The 16728-nt window shown below is 41.0% G+C and overlaps 2 protein-coding genes and 1 non-coding gene across 4 annotated transcripts; 2 read left to right on the forward strand and 1 right to left on the reverse strand.

Annotated features, from left to right (window-relative positions):
* The first annotated feature begins 4262 nt into the window (after positions 1-4262).
* On the forward strand, positions 4263-4356 carry trnai-uau. The gene is made up of 2 exons: positions 4263-4300; positions 4321-4356. It is a non-coding gene; the product is annotated as a tRNA-Ile (tRNA).
* Positions 4357-6838: 2482 nt separating this feature from the next.
* On the reverse strand, positions 6839-12085 carry faap100 (FA core complex associated protein 100). Of its 2 annotated transcripts, none has more exons than XM_040135526.1 (8): positions 11686-12085; positions 11448-11566; positions 11266-11348; positions 9646-9802; positions 8565-9513; positions 8325-8447; positions 7455-7541; positions 6839-7112 (listed from the first exon to the last, which is right to left on the reverse strand). In XM_040135526.1, the coding sequence occupies exons 1-8, from the start codon at positions 11893-11895 to the stop codon at positions 6981-6983; spliced, it is 1860 nt and encodes a 619-aa protein (XP_039991460.1). In that variant the 5' UTR covers positions 11896-12085; the 3' UTR covers positions 6839-6980. The 2 variants fall into 2 exon arrangements, with proteins under 2 accessions (XP_039991460.1, XP_039991459.1); XM_040135525.1 differs by having other exon boundaries at positions 10438-11348.
* A 271-nt stretch (positions 12086-12356) lies between these two features.
* On the forward strand, positions 12357-16572 carry birc5a (baculoviral IAP repeat containing 5a). Its single transcript, XM_040135533.1, has 4 exons — positions 12357-12609; positions 14128-14237; positions 15762-15879; positions 16156-16572. Exons 1-4 carry the CDS (start codon positions 12502-12504, stop codon positions 16246-16248), a joined length of 429 nt encoding a protein of 142 aa, XP_039991467.1. The 5' UTR covers positions 12357-12501; the 3' UTR covers positions 16249-16572.
* Positions 16573-16728: the final 156 nt, after the last annotated feature.

Genomic DNA, 16728 nt, shown 5'->3' on the forward strand with positions numbered 1-16728 from the left:
TATAGTCCAATATTGGTTCAAATCTGAGACACAACTCTGATTCTTCTCTTCGTTGAGGTGACCCGCCATTAATCACCACTTTAGCATTTGTACTTATCTAAAGTTAAACTTAGTAGTATTTCATTCCATGTTTTTTCCTACTTCCTGTGGCAAAGACGCTGCAACAGACTCTTATGGACTGATATAGGCAGGAGAAAGAAGAGGAGGTACTGACCATGGATAATCGGCCAAGAGAAGTCTTGATGACGTGAACAATGTTTTGAGAAATTGCTTGATCTCAAAACAAAATTGGCGTGACCGAAAATTAGAGTTTTTGTGTTGTTCCTTTGGATTTTTTTCCAGTAAGCTTTTGTTGGAAGATTAAATAAATGTCTGAAACTAAAGAAATAAAGACTGGTACAGTTAAGTCCATAAGTATTTGGACAGTGATGCAATTTTTGTAATTTTGCCTCTGTAACCCACCACAATGGTTTTGAAACAAAGCCACCAAGATGTGACTGAATTGCAGGCTTTAAGCTTTAATTCAAGGGGTTTAACAAAAATATTGCATTAACCGTTTAGGAATTACGGCCATTTTTATAGATAGTCCAAAAGTAAATTGACAATTGACAATTGATCAGTTTCATGGCCAGAAGTGGCCTGCTCCCTGTTATTTCATGACAAATTAAGCAGATAAATGGTCTGGAGCTCATTCAAAGTGTTGAATTTGCATTTGGTATCTGTTCATGGGAACTCTCACTGTGTGTTCCAAGGAGATGTCAATGCCAAATGAATGAGGCCATTATTAGGCTGAAAAAACAAAACAAACCTATCAGACAGATGGCAGAAACTATAGGAGTGTTCAGATCAACAATTTGGTGCATTTCTTAAAAAGAAGGAATGCACTGGCGAGCTCAGCAACACCAAAAGGCCTGAAGACCACAGAAGACAACTAAAGTGGATGATCGCAGAATAATTTCCTTAGCGAAGAAGAACCCTTCACAACATCTAGTCAGGTCAAGAACAAACTGGAGAAGGAAGGAAGGAAATTTGTAATACAGAGGGTTTACCACAAGGTGCAAACCACTGGTAACCCTCAGGAACAGAAAGCCCGGATTAGACTTTGACAGAAAATGTCAAAAAGCCTGCCCAGTTCTGGAACAAGATTCTCTGGATAGATGAATCCAAGGCTGTAATTCCTAAAGGGTTAATGTGATTTTTTTGTTAAACCCCTTGAATTAAAGCTGAAAGTCTATACTTCAATAAAACCTTGATGGCTTAGTTTCAAATCTATTGTTGTGGTGTACAAAAGCAAAATTACAAATATTTGTGTACCTAACTGTAGATTCTCCAGTAATGTAAAACCAAGCATCAGTGTGACATACGAATATCTTTTCAGTGCATCCTTTTTCTCCTAGTTTTTATTCTTACAGGTATTACATTAGTGTCAGCAAGGCAACAAAGTTGTTATACGGGTGTCACCCGAGAAATACAGTGAAACAAGGTGGCACCATTGGGTGACAGGTCACATTTTAGAGGAGTTCAAATCATTAGCATCGTATTGCTGTCTGAGGATGTTTATTAGCAGACAAGAATTATAGGGTTTCTAGTAGTCACCTGTAGAAACAGTAACCAAGACTGTAACCGAGACTCATGTACATGCCAGAAATACTATTAGGGTCATTTCAACCTGCAACTTCAAGTGGGTGGATTTTTTTCATTTCATTTATTTTTCATGTGTCCCTCTGTTATGTTCTAAATTTCTTCCGTCTTTTATGAACATGGAGATAAAAAATAAATTTGTAGGGCTGGTTATGTTTTGTTTGTAATACTCTTTTCCTCTGATTACAGGTAAAAAACACAATCGTAAAGCTTAAAATGCACATACCCTGTGGTTTCCAACAAAGTAGGTGTTGGAAAACTTACATATTTCTCTTAAATAAGTATTTCTATTAAGTTATTTTTTCATACTTTTTTGGAATTTTTGCTTTCTTGTGAAATACTTGATACTTTCACCTTTTTGGGGCCCCTATAAATCATTCATATAACACACTATGGGAAGGAAAGATCAGTCTTTGGTTGAACTGCTCACCAGTTATGTCTATATCAGTACCATAATCTGTGATTCAGGGTCACAACTAAACATCGCTTCATTTTAGGGAGTCATAAGCCCAAAACGATAAGAACCAGTGGCTTATTAGAGTTATGGCAGACTAACAGCACACTGCCCAGTGGTGGTATTGAAGTACTGTAAGTAATGTGATTTTTTTTACTTAGGAATATCTCAATGTAAAAACTCAGTTGCAAGTAAAAATCATGCATTTATAATTTACTTAAGTAAAAGTACAACAGTAATAGCAGAAAAATACATTACATAGCAGAAGGACCTCATCAAAGTGTTTTATTATACTGGTTTGGGCATTATGGCTGATGCATTACCGTGTAAGCAGCATGTGAATGATCAAATTGAAGCTCACTACAATTGTCAAATAGATGTAGAACAAAGTACAATGTTTCACTGCTAATGTAGGGAAGTAGAAGCTGGGATAAAATTGAAGCATTCAAGTAAAATACATGTAGGTCTACTTCAGAATTGTACAGTGCTTCCCTTCCGACACTGATGCTAACCATCGCCAGGCTCAGAACTAGAACAGAGGGAGTGTTTAAAACCCTGCTTTAATTTAAAACATTATTAGCCATAAAATAAAAACTAAGGAGTCTCAGAACTCATGAAATTTAAGCAAAGATTTGAGAAGTTGTAGTCCGACAAATACATTAGCATGAGTGAAAAAGGTCTGTCCTCCTGATGTACGAGTTTCATCTCTCTCGTGCGTCGTTGTTACACACACAACAGCACAACTGACAACTCCACTAACCAGTCAGTCATTTCACCAAATACCAACAAGTAGTTCATAGTTCCACAGTTATCAGTTAGGGAGTTGTCAGCTAGAGAGTTACAGTTAAAGTCCACCTTTTGCTGAGATCTGTGAAGTAGAATCGGTTGGCACAGAGGAGGAATTTCTTCTTCATTCCTTCTTCATCTGGTTTAACTGAGAATCACTGCTGTTTTTTTTTTTGTTTTTGTTTTTTTTTCCCATGGAGGAACCATACAGGCAGCAGATGTCACACAAGTCAGGGCCTGGTGCTGCTTTGGACATGTGGAGACCAGCAGTATACACAGCTTACAGCTTGATGCGGGAAGCCGTTTCTGTTGCTGTGTCTGGCACTGAAGCGGCTGTTACTGTGACTGTAGCAATGACAGCAATGCTGGTAGGTCTGCCCCGGCCGCTGACTCTTTCCTTCTTCTGCTTGTGATTAAGAGAATAATGGTACGTGTCCTCACTAGGTGATCCAAAAGCAAGAGGAATGACGAGTTCCACTTTATGATTAGTTATAAGATAATACTTTATCATTTCTCCAACACCTCATTTAAAAAATACCAAAAAATACACAGGTGTGTTGAGTTTACGCAGCAAAGCCTCAGGGCCATAGACCCTCAAGGGGGCCTCCTCAGGTTTAGTGTCTGTCAGAAACCTTGCAGCTGGAAACCGTGGACAGGTAAAGAATGAAATGCAATATTCAAGGCAGGAGGAATTAAACGCACAGACAACGGCCTAGGTAATGAAAGCAAAAATATTTCAGCCCATTGATTTCTGCAACTGGGAATACGAGACACTATTTGGAATAACATATTATTTTTCCAGGATAACATCTCATGATTGTTTGAGGTTATGATTATGTAATTTTTACATTAATATTGTTTTAAATACATGGGGGAATCATGTCAGAAAAGTTTAGTGTCCAAAAAGATGTCCATCAGTCTGCACGTCATTTCTGTTTTTGATGAGGTACATACATATAGACTACTGAAACAGCAAATTGTAAAAAAATGGAGGATCGTAAGGTATCTGGTTTAGCTGCAGTTTAGCCGCACTGACCAATCAGGTCCAGTTTAGCACACAGCTGCATATTGAAGCCCTGCAAGTTCTGGTTTAGCTGGACCCATTCTAAACCACAGCTCAGCTGTTCAGATGTTAAGTGGCAGAGCAGCAGTCCCCCAGGGTTCACCCACACAGCTGTTTTCTCTTGTTGCCTGATTAGGCCTCGTCTCATCTTTACAATTTTTTTCTGATTTTGGTGACCTCAGCAACCTCTCGCCATACCGCCATCCAAATTGAACCCAAGAACAGATGTAACTGCTCAGTGGCATCAGCCTCATTTTCCAGGAATGTTTAAATCTCAGTACAGTTCATTTCTTCAGTCGTCAGCAAGCAACTCAACAGGCTCCAGTGGCGCAATCGGTCAGCGCGCGGTACTTATAAGACAGTAACCTGCAGAGTGATGCCGAGGTTGTGAGTTCGAGCCTCACCTGGAGCATCTCGCTTTTACCATGGTGGCTGAGGGAAAAGAATTGGCTAAAGAACACACCGCTAGACTGTGGTCCGTCTGATCACAACGCTCAACCCACATAATCTGATAGACAAGTTATTGACCTGAATGACTAAAGACAGCACAACTACAGGCCTTGGCCTTCATGCAGCAGCTGCCTTGATTAAAGCCAGTGTGTGTGTGTCCTTTTCAAGAGACTAATGATGACCTTCAAATTTAACAAGATTCTCATTAAACTCTCTGTAACCATATTATACTAATTACTAACTAGCCTAATGAGTAAGGAGCATTTAAATCACTTTTTTAGTGCTGATACAGACCCTGGACAGGCTCCAGTGGTGCAGTTGGTCAGCACTTAATTTTTATAAACCAGCGATGCCGGGGTTGTGAGTTCAAGCCTCGCTTGGACCCAAGAGTTTTGTTTGGCTCACGTGTAAATCCCAGCAACTGCTCATCTTACAACATCTGAAAGATTTTTTTAGGTTTGGAGGGCAAACCAGCCCAAGACATTACAGTACTTGCAGTAGCGGGTGTTTTCATGATGACCAGCAGCTTTCTAGTGTGAACAACAATCCATTGGTGTAATAGGTCAGTGTGTACTTGCTAGACAATAACCTGCAGAGTGATGCTGAGGTTGTGAGCGTCACCTGGAATCGGTCAGCGCCAGTACTTATAAGACAGTAACCTGCAGAGTGATGCCGAGGTTGTGAGTTCGAGCCTCACCTGGAGCATCTCGCTTTTACCATGGTGGCTGAGGGAAAAGAATTGGCTAAAGAACACACCGCTAGACTGTGGTCCGTCTGATCACAACGCTCAACCCACATAATCTAATAGACAAGTTATTGACCTGAATGACTAAAGACAGCACAACTACAGGCCTTGGCCTTCATGCAGCAGCTGCCTTGATTAAAGCCAGTGTGTGTGTGTCCTTTTCGAGAGACTAATGATGACCTTCAAATTTAACAAGATTCTCATTAAACTCTCTGTAACCACAATATACTAATTACTAACCACCCTAATGAGTAAGGAGCATTTAAATCACTTTTTTAGTGCTGATACAGACCCTGGACAGGCTCCAGTGGTGCAGTTGGTCAGCACTTAATTTTTATAAACCAGCGATGCCGGGGTTGTGAGTTCAAGCCTCGCTTGGACCCAAGAGTTTTGTTTGGCTCACGTGTAAATCCCAGCAACTGCTCATCTTAAAACATCTGAACGATTTTTTAGGTTTGGAGTGCAAACCAGCCCAAGACATTACAGTACTTGCAGTAGCGGATGTTTTCATGATGACCAGCAGCTTTCTAGTGTGAACAACAATCCATTGGTGTAATAGGTCAGTGTGTACTTGCTAGACAATAACCTGCAGAGTGATGCTGAGGTTGTGAGCGTCACCTGGAGGAGTGAATCTTTGCCTGCAGCCTGCAAAGTGACACCACATATCACCTACTGATCACTCAGACACGTCTGCAGTCTATAATAACTCATAAAAGGGCGTTCTCAAAGTTGAGACAGAACTTCACGTGTTTCCTCTCTGAAATTCCAAACAGACGTCAAGTGACCACAGGTCAGCGTGTCTAATTTGGATGTAAATTTGTTGAGATCAGATTAAGAAGAAAACACTGTTTACTCATTCGTCGCGGTTTCCTCAGTTCAGTTTCACTCAATATGAAAACACCATAAATTCACATGACTGCCACCTATTGGACAACATGTAGCTTTCTGTTTACCTTAGATGACTCTCTGGTCTTGAAAGATCTGTTATTTCTCTGTTATCTCACTCTAGCTTCCATCCCTCCACATTTATTAGGTGCTGTGTTGAGGACGATGTTTTCCTTAGACAACACAGTTTTCCTTTGACTCATGAAAAACACCTGAAGCATTTGGTTTCTGCAGCTGCTTGAATTACTGACAAACAATTTGGCTGTCTGCAAAACCTACTTATATAACAAGACTGTTACATGTCACTGTATGGAAATTAGTTTGTGGTAATATTAGTTGTAATGATTTGGAGTAGGCACTAGACTATGATTACAAGCTTAATCAAATGAATTGCTTACTTGTTTATTTGTTAATCATTCATAATCAAACCCCTACAATCTACCAGTTGTGTGTAAATGTATCCACTTGTCTACTGTGCCGCGTTCAATAGCAGCTACTGTACCAGACATCAGGTCCTGTGTCAGTTTGTTACACCTACTTGTCTGGCACACCAGAAGACTGTAAGCCAGGGCTTCTTCACCCAGCTGTAAGACAGCGTTTCCCCATTTGGACCTTAATTGCTTGTATTTTTCACTCCATCTGAACTCTTCAGTCTCTTAAATCATCTTGTGCTGAATGCACTGGTTTGTAAATTGAAATTGAGAACGCAGCCAACAAGAAATTGTAATGTGGGTAACCATTATTATTAGAGATGTAGAACGTGTACAACAGCAAAATAATAATGAAAACTAGAGAGTTGCTTGAGAATACAATATGAAATTGTCACAATCATTTACAGTGACACAAAAGTATATTTACAGTAGCAATTATTATGAACATTATTTTTCCATCAGGTACAAAGGCAAATTACGTAACATCGAACGAAGGCAGCTGTGTCGGCTCGACTGCAAACATTTTTAAAGTATAAGGAGAGGATTTTCTCTGAGTTCTCGGAAAACACTGAGAAGAGGTCGGGTCATCTGCCCTGTGGACACGCCCACGCCAAAAGCCCCTGAGACTCGGCTTTGCCGGATCTGCTGTAACAGGCGCTGACATGTGAGGAGGAGGGAGAAAAAAAAAGAAAGTTTAAAAAGAGAGAACACCACGACCCGTTCGATTTAGGTGCTATAATGGACAATGACAAAAAAGCTACTGGGTGCATCTCCGTGGTCTTACAAAATTCCTGGGTTGAATGGGTTTTTTTTTTTTTTAAATATTACAATGGCTTAAGTAGCTTCCAAAAAATGTACCAAATAGTTACTGGTCATAGTTTCCTCTACCAAGTTTATTAATGCAACTGATTACTGAAAAAAGACAGATGAATGGGTAATGAGAATAACTGTTAGCTGCAGCACCTAAAGAACAAAATTTAAAGTACATGTAGGTCTTACCTCGGCCCGCTGCAGTGCCTGTCTTAAACCTAAACTTTGCACACTCTTCGTGGAAGCAGCCCTCTCGGGGGCACTCAACAACAGAGTCTGCGTTAAGGAACAGAGCATCAGAAAAAAGAGAAGGAGTTTACAGTTAAACTCTTTCATGTGTTCGTCTAATAGCAAGAACATAAAACAGGACTCTCAAGCTGGATATGGTCAAACTGTCAGAGGCTAGGTCTAGTTACAGCTATAATCATTATAAAAAATTAAGTGTCTGTGTGTGAAAGAAGGACTGAAGTCTCTATGGAAACGGTCCACATCGTCAAACCCAACCGAGCTGCAGCATGAGTTTTTAACAGCCAAATAAAATTGACTTTGCAACAAAGGGTGGAAGAATAAACGAGAAACCAGCCACCAAAATATGGTTTTAGCTTGATTACATGCAGGATAGCACTTCAAAGCTCTCCCGCTTTAACAAGTAATCTAGACTTTATTGAGAAAAATACAGTTTTTTCTGCAGAGCATACAACCAGCTGCAAGGAGCTCCTCTCTCCATAGCTTGCACCAAACTCTGTGTTTTTATCTTTGTTTTTCAGGCTCAAATCAACGTAGAACATCAACTTGCTGCAGGCTGCGTGCTGTTCCATGTTGTTTTGTAGTCAAAATTTGGCAGAAAATTGTACAGTCTTTTCATGCAGAAGTACCACAAAACTCCAGCAATATATTCTACATCTTTAGATTTTTAAACAGGAGTTACTGTATGTCAGTGCCTCAAGTATAAGATAAAACACTCAAAAATTTGCAAATGACAACTCACCGTAAGTTTCTCTGAAATGCTAGAAAGGCGACAGTGTGTGTGTGTGTGTGTTTGCGTGTGGGTGTTTGTACCTGTACCCGGCACAGCACAGCATGGTGCAGTCCACACACTGCTGCTATAGATGAGCTCTCTACCCGAACTTCTATTGCGCTCAGGGACTCCTCCTCTCCCACGCTCTCCTCCCCGACATTTACCTGGAGAACAAAGGAGCCACCATACAAAACTCATCTGTTTCACTACAATCATATGTAATTATAACATAGAATATACAGGGTAAACCCTTATCAATATCATATTAGATAATGGTTTACCTCATTTGCAATCAGTCTGACTGTGTCTCCATTTGGACCTCGGGCATGGACAACTGAGCTGCTCAGGGCGATCTTGTCTCCCTGGTGTCCCATCTTAACTCCTCCGGGACCTTCAGACAACAGCCAGTCCAGCACAGAAAAGCAGAGATTTTGAGGAGCCAACTTTGGCCCCTGAGGGTCCAAGTCTGAGCTTTTCAACACCAGTGTGTCCCTCAGTAACTCTGATGACATCCGGACACTCGCCGAATACTGCTCTCGCTCGGCCTTTGAAGCACTCTCTCCACCTCCCTCCCCTTGTCCGTTACACCTCGTCCGGCGTGAGCTTAAAAAAGCTTGGATGGAATCTGTTGTGATGTTGTTAGATTGAGATGAGATGTTTTTGCTGATGGGATGGGTTGTGGGACTGTTCACCTGCAGGGCGTGCAGCCAGTCTACTGTCAGTGTGTTCAAGGGCAAAACGATGCAACTACTCTGCAGGCCAGGAAGGTGTGCCGTCTCCTCCTCTCCCAGGAGACTTGAAAGTGAGAAGACGAGTGAGCAGCTTACTCTCATGGGAAAGGATGTGTCGCCTGCAGCTGCCAGGGGCAGTGATACTTCTAATGTTTCCCCGGGATGGAGATGGTGGAATGGGAAGGAAAAATTTGTGGAGGAGCTTTCCCCTCCTGTGCTGGATGAGTGGGAAACAGGAAAAACAGTGACACTCAGTGTCCAGCCTTGTTCCAAAACATACGGACTTGAATTATCCAGGACACATGTCAGGTTCAGGGAGTCTTTTTGTAGCAGTCTGCTCCATCTGGTCATGGCATGACATCTGATTTGCTTCTCCTGCATGGGAAGATGTTCTTCACTATTTGCACTGGCTGTCAGCAGGAAACTGACGTTGAGCACCTGATTCAGGTGCCTCAGGATTTGATTTTTGGATGTGACGGCGGTTTTCAGCACTGATGCTCTAAAAACAAAAGCAAGGAAAACCACATTTACGTTAACAGAAAGGTCATGTTAAATGTAAACAAATGTCACCTGTGTTTCACTTCAGTGTTGTATTATATACACAATCAAAAGGGAATCATTTTGCGTTTACCTTTCACAAACATCTCCAATCGCCGACAGGAGATCCCTGACGCTGCGGCCCACCTGTGTGGAAGGCAGACTGGACAGTCCTGCATCCTTTCTCCCCACAGGTAAAGTAATCCTCTGAAGCTGCCCTCTGACAGACAGCCCCAGCAACTGAACCTCTCCTGGTACATGAGACAAATTTCCAAAAGTAAGGAAAAAACAAATAGTTTAGTCTTATGTGTCGTGAGTCACCAGTTAATCAAAGACAACACGCTGGGACATACACTGATCAGCCACAACATTAAAACCAGTTAATGGTTTTAATGTTGTTTTGCATATGCAACATCCACTGTGGAATTTGTGCACTCTTCCAAATTAATTAATTTAATTTAGGAAGAAACTATTAAAAACAACAAACTGCTCTGCTGATGAAGTATTGTACCGTGCTGCATGACGATCATAGGGTAGAATACAGAGATAGCAAACCAATCGCAGTGAACATGTAGTCACATTTATTTTGTTTGTCCAAGTCACACCAGCATCTGTGAAAAGGCAAATTTGATGTGAATGTAATGAATTTCTGCTTTAAAAGGTTTCCGTTCAGCAGCTGACTCAGACGCGTTTGAACACACTTTACAAGGAAGAGTTTTCAAAACAGTAACTTTTTGCAACTGCTTTATCACTAAACCAATCCACATCTATTGCTTAACTCAACACAATTTTCAGTGGTCTGCGAGGTCTCTTTTAGACCGTGGTGGTATGAACTGAAAGCAGTGGCATTTGTAAAGCCAACACTTCCATGCTAGGCCTGACTCACCCGCAGAGTTGCGTGCAGGTGCAGCCAAGGCGGCGACTCTACACACATTTAAACTGGTGGGGCTTTGGAGAGCAGCAGCTGTCTTACTGGATGTCCCCTCTCCCCTCTCGTGGCCTTCTCTCCCAGATGATCCCTCCGATAGATCCAGCACCAACAGGTCTGAACCAGTGCTGTAGTAAAGATGGTGTTTATCCACAAATCCACACACCACAGGGCCTGGTACACACCCCTCAATAAAACCAGCTGTGTTGCCCATCCCTTCTGGTCCACCCTTGTCAGTCTTCATCAGCACCACTCTCCCTTGTTCACCCACTGCCACCAAACACTGTGCATGTCCTGAACCTGTTTCTGCGACAACAGATGCTCCAACAAATACGACTGGCTGCTCAAGGCTATGCAGGACACGGAGCCGTGATCCTGGGAGACGCAGAGGGAGGAAACACAGGCGTCCATCTGGCAGGCCACAAAGGATAACCGGTAATTTGGCGAGGGCAGCGTCGATCCCAAACAGAAGTTTGAAGAGGACAGGCTCGAGGCAGAGATGACTGCCCGCTAAGGTCGCTTCTGATGAAGAAGTGGAGGAGGAAGATGGTGATTTTGGATCACCACAATGGACACAAATCAGCACAGGCCTCCTTCTCATTCCTGTCTTTCCCTCAGTGTCACCGTGTACAACAGCTGAGACCAGTGGTAGCCTGAAAGAACTGAGCACCTCACAGCTGCTGGACTGTGTTTGTTTCGGCGTTTTGTACAGACTCAACAGCCAGGATGAGTCTCTCTGGGAAAGGATCAGGAGCACAGAGCCGACGAGGAGCAGCGATAACACACCTTCTTCTCCAACAACAAGGAATTCAGAGGAGATTTTCAGCTCCGCTGGACTGGAGGATGCATCAACTGGGGAGCTTTGAGTCCTGCAGTGGGGAGAGATCGTCTTAAGCGAGAGACATTCATGAAGCAGAACAACGATTGAGAATACAGTACATTTGGACTCTGTATGTTAAGCCACGAACCTGGACAGCAGAAATGACAAGCTGACACAGTAAACTCCACTCCCGCAGGACACATAGAGGAGCTGTTTGTCAGGACTCTCAACCAGGTCACTCACAATACTAGGAAACTGGAGGACAGTCTGCAACAAAACATCAAAACACAGTCAAGAATAGAAAATGTGGGGATTTATCTTGATCAGCTGACTCTACTCCGGTGGATCTATGCACAGTTAACAACAGTGCTCTACAGTTAACTTGCCGTGAGTTTTCTCTCTTGAGTATTGAAGACATGGACTTCGTCGCTGCCAGTGCAGAGGAAAACATTTCTCCCAAAATCGTACTTGATCGTCGGTGTGCATGACGTGCCTGAAAAACCAAACTGTGTCCAAGTCTCAACAGCACACCGTCCTTCCATGACCCCAACACCGAAGGAGAAGAAGAAGAAGAAGAAGCCGGCGCGTACGCACATGTAGCGTTAGGTAGGCATACTGTTACTCATAGCAGAGTGCGGGATAGTAAACTTGAAAGTTGGGGGAAAAACTGGACGAAGTTATCCTGGGTCTGCTCAATAACCCCAGTCGGTTATTGACAGCGGATAGGAAGCTCTCACAAAGTTCCGCGCATCACGTTTTGGACCAATAACCGCAAAGAACTACATTACCCATGAAAATAAAGGGAGGCGTGAGGTTGTGCGGCGGATGTGGATTTAGTACTCAAAAAAAACTGCCCCGCTCAAACTATGGGCTCGGATAAGATAGAGAAGGAAGTGTTCTGTCTTTTTTTTTTTTTTTAATAAAGAACAAAAATGTGTGTGAAGTTTGGTCGTGTTTGTGTGACAGTTAGCGCTATTAGTCCGCTCGGTCGAGAACACTAGGTGGCGTACTTGTGCACCTTCTGTGTGCTCCATCCACCAACGAAGAAGAGCCAGGAGCTGTTCGTGGTCTTCGTCTGCCAATCAAAACAGCCGAAGTGAACGGTTTCCGAAATTTGAAAACGACCTGTACCTCGGTGGCTCCAGGAGGTGACACACGGGCTTGGACTGTAGTTAAAGGCATATATTTTAACGCTAAACACAATGGAACCGTTCACTGAAGAGGATACTAAGATGTATTTTTACGAGAACAGACTGAAAACTTTCGCCGGGTGGCCTTTTGACGAGGACTGCATGTGCACCCCGGAGAACGTGAGTGAGCGTTTCAAACGGTTGGCGTTTGCCACGGTTAGCGACGCCTTTCCATCCGCGAGCTAACGCAACAACAATTCGCTCTGGAGCAAGAAAACCAGTAATGTTCAAACGAAGCACGCTGTCGCCTTAGCTTTAGCTGCTTTGGCTGCCGGTTTATCGCTAGCAAACGCTCACTTCGTGTATCAAAATCTTGTATTTTAGAGTAGCTTTGTCACGAAAGTATACAGATTAGATTCACGTTAAGGGTTAGGTTAGCTTCAAATCTCGCGGTGAAATCTTTAAAATTGGAAATATTTTATAGTTTAATTGTGTTAAATGCAATATAAAAAGTGTTGCTGCTCGTATGGTGGAGGCTGTTGTAGTTTGAGGTCAGCTAATCAGGCAAGTGCTGTAGCTAGATATGATTACAAACACGCAACAACAACGAGTCATGGAGAAAATCTACACGTTACATTAACGACACGTATTTGACAGATAGTGAACTTAACCACATCTTCAACCCACAGTCAACATAGTCCCAGAGTTATCTTGGAAAAACAAAAGTATATGTTTACTTGTGACTGGTTTTACTATTGTTATGTCAGTTTCGAGCTGCAAGTACATGAAGTAAATATAGCAAGTGAAATATAGGGTCGTGGATGATGACACGGGAATCTTAAACCATACACTATCGGTATGTTTTTTTTAAAGGAGTACAGCATGAATGTTCAGCTGACAAATCTGGAGATTTTCAGAGGAATACCTGTATACCTTGGAGATCAGCACATGATTTAATTAGGTTAGATACCACTGGTTTTTGTTAATATAACTAGGGGTGCAGTAATATCTCAGTTATGTTTTCAGGTACTTAATTCAACATTTAGTATATAAAAATTCAGACAATGGTGAAAAATGGCCTGACCCAGTTTCCCAGGGCCTAATGTGACTTCTTTAAATAATATGTTTTGTCTATTAGTCCCAAAACCCAATTACACTCAATTTAAAATGTTACAGAGCAGAGCAGAGCTGCAAATCCTCACATTTAAAAAAAACTGACACCAACAAACCAACAATTTGGGGCTGCACCTAACTATTGTTTTCATTACTCATTAACCTGATATCTATTTTCTGCTTTAATCGTTTGGTCTATAAAATGTCAGAAAATAATGAAAAATGCTATCAGTTACCCAGAGCCGAAGAAGACATCTTCAAAGGTTGTTTTATCTGACCGACAGCCCACTCACAGATATTCAATGTGACATGATATAATACAGAGAAAAGCTATAATTACTCACATTTGAAAAGATGGAACTAGAATACATTTTGGGTTTTTTTGCTTTAAAAAAAAAGGCTGAAACGATTGATTATCAAAGTAGTTAATGATTAATGTCATTTTTTTCTGTCATTTTTGCTTGGCAATAAAAGATTTATGGAACAGTAAAGTTGTTGATTCATTTTAGGTCTGTCAACTTGTCAATCAATTATCAGCTACAAAAAAAAGTAAAGTTTAAAAAAAATGTTCACTTGTTTCTCCAGATGGCCAAAGCTGGCTTCATTCACACCCCTTCAGAGAACAGCCCAGACATCGCCATGTGTTTCTTCTGCCTCAAAGAGCTGGAGGGCTGGGAGCCGGACGATGATCCAGAGTAAGATAGGCTTGTGGGTCAGAAATGCAAATAAAAGGACAGGACATTTGCGCAGCTTTATTGTCTTGTCAATTTAAGTTTATCTTATTGTTCAAACTCTTCTTATATAGTCTATGTTACAGAGAAGAACAGTTTGAAATCAGTGTTGAATTAAGTTGTGTTTCCCTACTAGTTGGCTGTGCAAACACCTTACACATGTTCACAACCAACAGAAAGCTGAGGAATATGAAGGAAAACATGGTTATTTAGAACTCTATGTGAATACTTTCTAAAATGACATCTTGTGTCTATCTTGACTTACTTTGGCTAAGAATGAGACCTTTTAAACGCTTCGTGTAGATAAACTTTCTATTTCATGTAGAAGGTGATTCAAACAAATGACTTGCTCACAATGATTGAAAGGTAGCAGAATATGAAGGAATACATCACGTTGTGTGGTTTCATGTAAAGACTTACTCATGACACCTGTGTATGTTACAGAGATTTGAAATCAGTGTTGAATTAAGTTTGTTTAGAAAAATAAGTTGGTGTAGCAACTAAAGTAATATGATTCAGCAGGGTAAAAAGACAAATATCTCACAACAAGCACTAACACATAAATATATGTAAAAACTAATAAAAGAATAATAAAGTATGTTGTCAAGTAATATGTATTATCATTATATGCATATAAGGTTAAAGGAGCAGACCAGGGTTTTAATGTGAGATGTGGATTTAACCAAGAATGGTCAAATGTGATGTAGCATAGACAAAGATGCATAGAATGTTTTTTTTTTTTTTTAATGGGTCACACTCAATACACTGGATCATAATTTCTCATAATGCAACTCTCTTAACTTTTTTTTTTTTTAATACCCTCTCTCACTTGTAAACAGCCATGTTTTTTAAACTCCATGCTCAGTTTTTAACACACACAGACTTTGTGTTAAACATTTGTAGTGTCCAAGACATTGTCGAGGTTATTTACTGCAACTTAAAAAATCTTCAGAAGACACTTGTAGTACAACTGTTTTTTGCAGGCTTAGTAGTACTTGTCTACATGACTAATACATTGATCATTGGAGTGCCTTAAAAACGTTGAAACTGACTTGCCAAATGTGTGTAAGTTAGTAAAAAAAAATGTTTCACATGAACACATTTTGAGACAGCTAAATGCCTTTCAAAGTTTATCTGTTTCTCATTTTCCCTGCTATTGCTGGCTGACTAAAATCTTCATATGCGGGATATGTGGTGATACAGCTAGTCGACTATTTAACCATAATACTCCGTTACTACAGTTACTGCTACAGTTTTTTTAAAAAGAAAAAAGGCCAGCTTGGTGAATGGCTTTGAGTCTGCAAGCTGTTGACGCTCAACACAAAATTTTGAGGCTATAGTATAAAATGTTGTGAAGCACATAAAAATGTGGCAAAATGTCATTCCCTCCATATGATTGTGTGCAGAATTTGCACATTGTCCTTGAATTTAAATATTTGTCTCCCCATTAAAGATAATTCCCTTATTGCGCTCTTGTTTTGTTTCCAGAAAGGAACACAAATCTCATTCACCATCCTGCCACTACATTACCCTGAAGAAGAAAGTAGAAGAGCTGACTGTGGAGGAATTCTTCAAACTACAGAAGGAGAGGCACAAGTTTATCATTGTATGTTCCTCAGAGTACTCCATAACTTTCAAATTACGGACTTATATAGTGCATAGTTGAATCCACTGATTAGGTCAAATAGAAGTATGTAACTGCTAAACACATTTTTCTAGTCTGTCCTTTTACCTTTTTCTTAACTTTTTGTTTTGCGGACATGTCTGGCAAGTGAATTAATGGCACCGCAAGACTAACATCTACAAAGTAATAGTAAATTCCTGTGAGAAAATGATACTTCGTCATTATTTCTGATTCAGATTTCATTTCCTCCACTCACAGAACAAATCCTGCAACGAGGCCGTCACCAAGTTTGAAGAAGCAGCCAAATTGAGAAGAGCAGATATCATCAAGACAGCCATGGGAGAGGAGTGACACTGAATGGCTGCAGATGAAGGAAGTGGGCAGTGTGTGAGAGATTTATTGTAGCTAGCAAGTGACCGGTTCCTCGCTGAACTCCTCTCCATGTTTCCTTCATGTGCTTTCATGTCGTTTTTTTGTAATATATCTGTCATTTTTTTTATGTCTGTTTTCATGTAATCTATTTTAATTAATTAAACTTGTTCTTTTTGGTTACCTTATATTGTAAGATCATTTTGGGAGATGTGATTAGGAGTGTATTGTGATTGAAAATGTACTGTGTAACCTTTGGGGAAGTCTGAAAATATGTATAAGAAGAGAAAGCTATATAAACCATAAGTCTGGCTCTGTTCTCCCTTTTATTTCATCTTGGTCATTTACCAGCCTGGTATAAGAAGTGAGGGATGTGTCCTGTGCCCCTATATTCCGTTATTCCTTTCCCCCACCATGTGTTGCGTAAACGTGCGCGCCTCCCGAATAAATTCAAGTCCCTCC

This window comes from Xiphias gladius, chromosome 9 (genome assembly GCF_016859285.1).
Source record: "Xiphias gladius isolate SHS-SW01 ecotype Sanya breed wild chromosome 9, ASM1685928v1, whole genome shotgun sequence".
In the NCBI taxonomy this organism is placed as follows: domain Eukaryota; kingdom Metazoa; phylum Chordata; class Actinopteri; order Istiophoriformes; family Xiphiidae; genus Xiphias; species Xiphias gladius.

Bases quoted from the DNA above. Each gene is read 5' to 3' on its own strand.
- birc5a (XM_040135533.1), top strand. From the start codon at position 12,502: ATGGAACCGTTCACTGAAGAGGATACTAAGATGTATTTTTACGAGAAC. The intron at 12,610-14,127 runs GTGAGTGAGCGT...TTGTTTCTCCAG, and splicing joins GCATGTGCACCCCGGAGAAC to ATGGCCAAAGCTGGCTTCAT. The intron at 15,880-16,155 runs GTATGTTCCTCA...CTCCACTCACAG, and splicing joins AGAGGCACAAGTTTATCATT to AACAAATCCTGCAACGAGGC.
- faap100 (XM_040135525.1), bottom strand. From the start codon at position 11,895: ATGTGCGTACGCGCCGGCTTCTTCTTCTTCTTCTTCTCCTTCGGTGTT. The intron at 11,567-11,685 runs GCAAGTTAACTG...GTTTTGTTGCAG, and splicing joins CTCAAGAGAGAAAACTCACG to ACTGTCCTCCAGTTTCCTAG. The intron at 9,803-10,437 runs GTGAGTCAGGCC...CTCATGTACCAG, and splicing joins ACCTGCACGCAACTCTGCGG to GAGAGGTTCAGTTGCTGGGG.